Source organism: Papio anubis, chromosome 4, assembly GCF_008728515.1.
Source record: "Papio anubis isolate 15944 chromosome 4, Panubis1.0, whole genome shotgun sequence".
NCBI lineage: Eukaryota > Metazoa > Chordata > Mammalia > Primates > Cercopithecidae > Papio > Papio anubis.
The window spans coordinates 66,543,812-66,552,857 of NC_044979.1; the positions used below are offsets into that span (position 1 = coordinate 66,543,812).

Consider the following 9,046-nt stretch of genomic DNA (forward strand, 5'->3'; position numbering starts at 1 on the left):
CGCCTTAATTTCATGATTCTGTTTATTTTGTGTTCTGTGAAGAAATCAATCTAATTATGGTTAATCAGTATCTGATTTGAATAAATAATTACAATACAATCAGAAGGGATAAAGGTTTAAGAAATATTATTTGATCTCCCAGAGCTCCTGCAGTAATAAAGAATGGCTAGGAAAAGACATTAAGTTTAAACACGCACACACACAGACACACACACACACACATACACACCACCTCCTTTAAAAAAGCATTCAGAATATTTCAGAGGGAGAATTTAAAATAGGGGAAAATAGATGCTCTGAGTTTTGACATAAGATCCCTTTAAAAGGTTTAACTTAGCTTTAAAAAGGCAACTCAGTAGTGAAGCACAACAAACATTACAGTGTGTCTATATGTGCACCTTAGGGAAGTCTTGCTCATGGAGATCCTTATGTAGAACCTTTTGTAAAAATTTATTTGTCACCAGTGTCACCTGCCAAATATGCAGAACCTTGAAGGTAAGAGGGAGTTCCCTGGAGAAGAATCGGCGAGTGTAGAAGAAGTAGGAAGAATTAGGCTTATAACAAGAAGGTAACTAGAAACTAGATGGAATGCTTAAGTAACCCCTAGCAGTGGAATTCCTGAAGGGCACAGTACAAAGTGTGGGAGAGGAAGTTAGAGAGAGATAGAAGGCCTATGCTGGTGAGCCACACCAAGAATCTTGGACACAGTACTACTTACAGAGGGGAAGGGTGATACCAGTTGTCACAGTGAAGTGCACAACGCCCAAGAACTAACCAGCAGATCAGTGTCCTAACACTTCAAAGGACTTTGTTACTGTCTTATTAGTCCTCTTCCATTTCTCACCTTTTCTTTCTGTTTTTGATTGACCCATTTATGGTACTCTTTCTCTTTGTTCTTCTTTCCTCCTCTGCCTTCTACACTACATTTTCCTCCTCTTATGTTTCCATTTCTATAGTTTCCTGTCTTGTTTTTTGTTTCTCTCCTCTCTTTTAAAATGCTTTACTCTGCCCATTCCCCCCTCCCCAGCCCCTTTTGGGGACAAGGAACAGTTATTGGGAGAGTGGGTGATGAGTCAGGCTTGGCACAGTGGAGCCTTTGAGGGCTGAAGCTAGGTCAAACTGCATCAATAACCCGGGCGAGGCTGAGGTTAGAGGCACATGGTGGAAAGTGGGTATGTGTGTAACCGTTCTCAAAGAGTTCCAGGAGTTCAGGCAAGGTTTCAGGGATGGGGCAAACTCCATCATCAAACACGCAGGGCAAGCAAGGGAACTGAAAGAGACAAAGGGTCAGAAGCCAGGCAGAACTTGTATAAAACAATGGGAGCAGGTAAAATCAAGAGCCAATGGAGCTGGGTCCCTAAAATTGCCACAGAGGGACCAGTGTCCCAAAGGTTCATTTTTAATGGTTCCGGGAAAAGGAAAACAGAACACTTGGGTCTGTCAGCTACAGTTAAAAGCACAGGGTCAGGTTGTTAACATTAAAAAGCATTTTAAATGTTTTCATATTAACTGAATACAATTTTACAGCCTCTAAGCATAAATGTAAAATGAAGTGAATTTCACAGCAACATCCTAAGTAAACCTAGGTTTGTTTTCAGTGATTTTACACAAAATAATATATTTCTAACTCCTGTTAGAGCACAACTTTATCCTCAACAAAAAATATCTATTAAGATATCGATTAAGAGGTGAAAATAAAGATTAAATTTAAATTTAACTTAAGCTAAAACTTTTAAATTCAAATGAAAATTTCTGTTTCTACATTAAGGTTTATAGGATTTTATTTTCTGTAGGAGGCAGATTTAAAACCTATGCATTAAAACCAGCTTTCATTTGATAAACAATTTATTCTCCAAAGCAGTAATTTTTTTAATTGCCCTTACTGAGCCTTTTTAAACAAACAAATTAAAAAAGAGGAGGGAAGACAAGGAATGGGGGCTTCGTGGTTACATGAGAAGTACGCAGCAGAGTTTGAGAGTGTGGAGGTTTTGGTGTCTTTTTATCCATTTAATTACTAAGTTGGATTTCAGCTGACACGACAATTCTAACTTCTTTGCTATCAAATTAATGGCTGTCACAGTTTGAAACACATCATATTTACCAAAAATGGGCAAATGCTTTCTTGAGCTGCCTCTGTAAGACATATTTCAAATGAAAACCAGATTAGGAGACTTCTTCCAAAAATATTGTCTTGTCTTGTACCAACAGAAAAGCACCGAAAACTGTTTTAAGCATAATCAGAATCCCTAATAGTTATCCCCTATTTAGCCAATTTTTGGAAGCCAAATGTGAATGTAGATTCCTTAAATTAAAATTTATGTACTTAACAATTACTTTCTTGATATGTAAGCTTATTTAAAGCTAAATTTAGGGTGGGTGTTTGTGAAGCAAATGCAGAAATGCAATTTCCTGAAATTTTGTTGAGTTTGCATTGTGCTACTAACACATTTTCACTTTGCTTGCACACCAGTTAGCTCTGCCCTGTGTCATCGCCAGCCTGTCTCTACTTTTTAAAAAATCATCCATCTTGAGAATGTGGGTCACTGACTATAATAAGCCAAACTTAGCACAGGTGCAGCAAGGACAATTTATTGCTGCCTGCAGACAGTTTTTTTGTTGTTTTTGAGACAGGGCCTCGCTCTGCCACCCAGGCTGGAGTGCAGTGGTGTGATCATAGCTCACTGCAGCCTCAGACTCCTAAGACCCTCCTGCCTCAGCCTCCCAAGTAGCTGGGACTATAGGCTCATGCCATGACATATGGCTATTTTTTAAAGATTTTTATTTTTATTATTTTGTAGAGATGAGATCTCACTATGTTGTCCAGGCTGGTCTCAAACTCTTAGGCTCAAGCAACCCTCCCACCTCAGCCTCCCAAAGAGCTGGGATTACAAGTGTGAGTCAACTCGCCTAGCTGGACAATCTTAAAGTATTTGCTTTAAAGGTAATTGATTCAATACATCAAATCTGAATAAAAGGTAGGATTATTCACATTTAACATTTCACAGCTTACCAATGTTAATACTCCAATCAATTTCACTTTCTTCGTTTTTTTCCTTTTTTGGTTGCTGTAAAAAATATAATTGCTTGAATTTAAAACTGTTACAAAATGTTTTACAATCAATTGAACATAAATATATTTAGTTACAATATTCAACTATTATAATGTTTTCAAATATAACAGTGATGTTCACAAAATGTCAAAATTGTTCAGTTCAACAAACACAGCAAGTACAAAAGTAACTGTCCAAGGTACTACAAGGATATATGGATACATAAGAAATGGTAGCCTGCCTTACAGAGCTCACATACACAGGAAAGAAAAGTATGTTAACAGTGTCTGCTAAGTCAATCATTTGTTTTCTAAAACTAAAAAAAAAAAAAAAAAAAATCTTGATTTAAAATTAGGAATGTCCATTCTTCTGAAGGATTGTGGAGAGTGGTGTCAGGGAATCTTGTTGGTGATACATTCAAAGTGCATCTAGAATTTAACCACTTATCACCACTTTCATTGCTGTCCCCAGTAGGACAGCCTCCTGCCTAGTCTCTCCACTTCCACCTATGCTGCTTCAGTCTATCTTCAACCAGCAGTCAGGGTAATCATTTCAAAATGCAAGCCATAAATTACTTATTTGCTCAAAAACCTACAATGGCTTTCCTTTTTCTTACAATAAAAGCCAAAATCCTTGCATTAACCTTTGAGGCCCCACATGATCTGTTTGCTTATTTCCTCTCTTACCACACCCCTACTCCCAAACCTGCTTACTCTGCTCCAACCAGCCTGGACTCTCTGCTGTGATGAACTCACAAAACATGTACCCAACTCAGAACTCAGGGTCTTTGCACTGCCAGTTACCTTTTCCAGGAATGCTGTCCCCTTAGATACCCACACAGCTGTTTCCTCTCATTTCTTTCAAGTCTTTGCTCAAATATTACCTTTAAAATAAGATCTACCCTAACCACCCTACTTAAAATTGCTAAGTACTCCCCTTTTGCACTCCTGATCTACTTAACCTGGATTAATGTTTTTTTCATAGCATTAATTACCTTCTAACATTGGCTGTGGCTTACTTATTTAGTATGTGCATTATTTATGTCTGTCCTCCATACTATAATATAAAATCCATGAGGGAGTGTATGTGTGTGTGTGTGTGTGTGTGATTTTTATATATATGATGATTTTTACATATATATGATACATTTTTCCAGTTAAATGATAAAGTTTTACTCATAAGATGATTCCCAATTATGTAAAGTATTGACTAAAATCACTGGACAAACATCTGCCACTAAATACGTTCAAAAGAATGTGCCATGGGCAATAACAACATAAATAGAACAAGAATAAAACTAATTTGATTGAAGCAGGCTTAACTTCTTTTAAATATATTATCTTTGGTCTGCTTTTATAAAAATTAGTTTCATTACATTTTATTTCGTAATCTTGTGGTCTTAACTTATTGTTAACTTTCTGTATTTCTCTTTTGAGCTGCTTTCTTCTTCCCAGCAGGAGCTGTGGTCTTCCCCTCTGAGGACTTTCCTGGGTTCTGAAGTGTTACTACACCTTTTGTAGGAATAGCTCCTCTGTACATGCATCAAATGTTAAGCCAGTGCAATACATAAATAGACTTCTTCATGAAAATGCCATCTATTAATAGACTCACAGTCAATCCCTGCCTAAACAGCCAGCTGATGAAAACCATACTTTTCTATTGCGTGTATAAGTACTTCCATTGGAAGTAACACCATCTATCACTTTTTCAATTCTATATGGCAAAACTAAATTTTCTATGAAAAAATACCATGGTACTTAGAAGAAATACAGCAAGGTTACTGCACAAACACGTTAACAGGCTAAAATAATGCTTCAGTTTAAGCATCAGATAGGCATGTTTTCAGTTAGCTAATCAAGCCCCTAGCAGCTTGAGGACAAACCACAGAAACTGATAAATTTGTCCCTCTGGGTGATGACTTGACACAGGTCAATTATTTCTGGGTAGCCTGGCATGAACTCAGAGACCGTAATAGCCTCATAAACTATTTCAGGCTAAAGGCGAAAATGATTCACTATTCCCACAGTGAAAGAGGAAACAAAGACACATGCCATTGACTGGGAGCTTCTGCGCCTTTCATAAAGCCTGTGAAGTGAGTTTAACAAGGGCCAGGGGAACCGAGAAAGACGCGAAGGCAAAGGAAGCGCTGTTTCCCCCTAGCACTTGAACAAAACTGATTCGGATGTACGGAAGTTCCCCCTCCCCACCGATTGTCCCAGAAAGGAGAAATACAAACAAGCCTGGCGATGAGAGGAGGGGGAGGGGTAAGACAAGGAGGAAGAGACATAACAGGGGATGGGCAGGAGGGGAGGGAGTTTTTGTTTCACTACCCTCGTTCAAAAAGCACAGCCATCAACAGCAGATGTCTGACACCCTATAGGTCTGAACAACCAGATGATGTATATTAAAGTCATTTGTAAAAGTTTCAAGAGTTACGTAATACAAGGAATGTTACACAACACAGATATTCATTGAATCCCCCTGCACAAAGGGAAGGGAGCACTTTTCAAGGCAGCCTTTTCTTCCTGAATCTGTTCCAAAAGGAGCCTCAGTGACATTCTTTGAGGCCACATAACACTTTTGCTCCAAGGTCAGAAGGATGCAAGACCTTTCAAAGAAGCCTCCAAAACAAAAGTCTTCAAAGGCATCAACCGATTTTTACAACTTCTTTCCAAGGGTGAACTTGGTCCTGCTGATTCGCGTGTAACGGAAAAGCCAGTGGCTGCTGGGAATGTACCTGCTGACGCCCAGTTCCAAGTCGCCCTCCGCGCTCCTGGGGCTCCGGACTGTTCCGTTCCTTGCCGCCTCAAGATCCATCTCAGCCTGAGGAGAAACCACAGCCTCAGGTCCAAGTGCACCCGCTCCGGCGCGGGGCGTCCAGCCCGGCGGACTGGTCGAGGCCCCGGGGGCACTGGGTGAAGGTCCCGCCACTCCCGCCCCGTGCCCCGTGTCCTGGGTCTCCCCTCGCGGCCAGGCGCTCCCTGGCCTCTCTCACCTCGGACCTCGCGCGTGTCTGGCAGAACCTCCCGGCGCGCGGACGCTCCAGCAGAGGGGCCTGGACTTTGTTCGCCGCGGCCTCGCCCCCGCCCCCCACGGGCATCCGGCCCCGAGACGCCTCCCGCTGCAGCCAGGGCTAGGGCCCCGGCCGGCAGGAGCAGCTCCCGCCGCCCGCTCAGTCTCTCTCCCCAGGCCAGGCGCGGGCCAGGGGCCCAGCCTGCCGCTCTCGCCGCCGGGGCGCACGGGTGGGGCCGCCGCCCACCCTGGCGACCCGCCAGCCCTAGCCCGGGCGCGCCAGCTGCGGCGGATAAGGCCGAGATCAGCCTGGAGCCTCGGGTGCCGAGAGAGAGCCTCGCCTGATGGACCACCCAAGCCCCTGCAGATGACTGTCACACCCCCTGAGCGCTCAGTTTTCTTTTTAAACCCATAGGGGAGACAGTTTCCGGACGCCCAACAATCACAGAGCGGCCCAGGACCGAGAGAGAACAGTAGACTCGCCTCTTGCTTCTGCATCCCCAGTTCTGGTCCGGGTGGCACTGAACCCAGTCATCTCCAGGGACGGCGAGAGTCAGCCAGGGCCGGCCGGAACCATCACATTATGCTCCTTAGGGAGGAGGAATGCTGTCGGTGCCCTCTCAACACTTAGAGACACAGAGCTTTAGGGCTACAGGGGTCTTTAGTGATCACCTAATTAAAACCCCGTGTGTTTAACATATGAAGAAACTGATGCCCAGAGAGGTGAAGTCCTGCCTGAGGCTGCATCGGTGGAACTGGAGTCTAGGGGAAGCCTCCTGAATCCCAGTCCAGTGCCCTGATTCACTGCTCTCATCTAAGACTTCTCTCTGTATTGAATTGTCTCTACTCCTACCACCTATTTGAATATGACTTTCTTGTCCTTTCTGATTAATTCCTCCACACTGTTCCCAAAACGAAGTGTCTAAAATGGGGAGCGATAAATTTCATGGCTTTGAAACCAGAGACTTTCAAACTCAGAGTTTCACATCTTATTAACTATGTGACTTTGGACACTGTGCTCATTTCTCTAGGCCTGTTTCCTTATATGTAAAATGAGGATAAAATCATCTCCCTTATCAGGTTATTGTGAGGAATAAATGAGTTGAGGATAAGTGAATTAAGTTCTAGGTAAAAGCACCTAGTACTATGCCTAAAACATAGTAGGTGTTCAACAAATACAACTTTCCTTCCTTCTGATCAGGTAGCAGGATGACCAGTGGGTCCTTGCTCCTGCTATGTACTGTTAACACATTGTTAGCCCAAGGCTTGTGTGAGTTCTCAGAGAACCTTAAAGCAGAGCATGGTATAAGCAGAGATGCTGGGTGGACCCTGGTGTGAATCTCACCTTTCCCATGTACTAGCTGTCTGGCCAGGTTATGTAACTCTTGACTTAGTCATTGAATTTATAAAATAAGGGTGTTAATAAGATTAGGGATACTGTGTGTAAAGTGTCCTGCACACGGGAGGCACCTAATAAATGATGACTATTATTATAGTAAAAGTTCAGGTGAGGCCAAGGAAGAAACACTGGAACAGGAGCCAGCAGCTCCCGCACTCACCCCTCACTTGTGCTATGCCTCTCCATCTTGCTCCGCCTGCCACCTGGAGCTAGGGTGAAACTTAACTTGAAACTGCATACTGGAGTAGAAATGAATTTAGTTGAGTATTTTTCCTTAAAATGTTTTCTGTCCATATCAGTCTACCATGACCATGAGGATTATCTTCTTCAATCAACCCAAATTCCTTCCCTTCACGAGTCTAACAGGTGGTCAGATCATTATTTCAAGATACTCTGAGACTGAAGCAGTTGGAATTGTGTAGTTTGAAAGAAGGCTTGTGGTGACTGGAGGACATTATTAAACTCATTAGCATGTAAGGAGATGACAGTTTCTTCAGTCTCTAATAAAAGAGAATTTGAGAAAGTAAATGCAGATACTTGAAGGAGTAGGAAGGTTCAGAACAAAAACTGAAACAAATAAAAACACTTACGAGGCAATGAGGTGTATTTGCTGGTCTGTCTGAGCCCATTCACAAAGTTGTCCCTGCAAGAAGAGGTCATCAAATGTTTTCTGCATGTGAGGACAGAAGTGAGGCCCTACGACAAATGAGTGTTTGTGGGGACAGAGAAGCCATGCCTATATGGCTGTGTTTACTTCTTTACCTGTATTAGAGCCAATTCTAGGAGCTCCTTTTATATTTATTTTATAACAATGCAGTATCACTGATAATGTCATCATTTATTCATCAACTAGAAGTTGAAGACTTACAATATTTAAAGCACTATGATAAGCTGGATTTCTCCATTATACTCAGGCTGTAAGAAATCTTAACTTTCCCTTTACAGTAGAATATTGAGATACTTATGCATTGATGTAAGACTGGTATTAATGCCCTACCACACTGTTACTTTTTCTATTTGCCCCATTAGTTCCATCTTTCTTTTTTATCTTCATTTTTGTCTTATTTTAGATCTGTTTAATATTATCATTTAGATTTCCTTTCTATTAGATTATTAAGATGTATTCTTTTATTTTCTGTTTAATAATCATCTCCTTTCTAGGGATTATGACATGTATCTTTGACTAATCATTGTACTTTTTCCTCTTCCAGGACAATGCAAGGATTTTAGAACTCTTAAATCTCTTTTTTATTCACCCCTAACTTTTACACTGCCATTGTCATGCACTTTAATTTTCTCTGTATATTCATGACTCTTATGGGAATATTTTTTCTTTATAGTTATTTAGCTTTATCAAGACATTTATTATTTTTTTGCATTTTGTTTCTTCCTACATCTCAAAACTACCCTCTTGGATCATTTTCCTTTCACCTAATGAGCACTCTTTCATCTACTGTCTCTCATGTTTTCTTTAGTTTGTGACAAATTTTCTCAGCTTCTTTTTTTCCTGAAAATTTATTTCACTTTTATCTTGAAAAATTATCAGTTATTTATGGGTTTGCCTTACTAAATAAATATCAAAACT

The 9,046-nt window shown here is 41.3% G+C and overlaps 1 protein-coding gene across 3 annotated transcripts in view; it reads right to left on the bottom strand.

Annotated features, from left to right (window-relative positions):
- Positions 1 to 7,959, bottom strand: part of ABCB4 (ATP binding cassette subfamily B member 4) — a 71,462-nt gene extending 63,503 nt beyond the window's left edge. For all 3 annotated transcript variants that reach the window (XM_009203514.4, XM_003896372.5, XM_009203516.4), the window contains exons 1-3: positions 6,046 to 7,959; positions 5,788 to 5,873; positions 3,011 to 3,065 (exon numbers count right to left, since the gene is read on the bottom strand). In XM_009203514.4, coding sequence (XP_009201778.3) covers positions 3,011 to 3,065; positions 5,788 to 5,873; positions 6,046 to 6,150 — 246 coding nt within the window. In that variant the 5' untranslated portion in view covers positions 6,151 to 7,959. The remainder of the gene's footprint in view (positions 1 to 3,010; positions 3,066 to 5,787; positions 5,874 to 6,045) is intronic.
- Between the last annotated feature and the right edge of the window lie 1,087 nt (positions 7,960 to 9,046).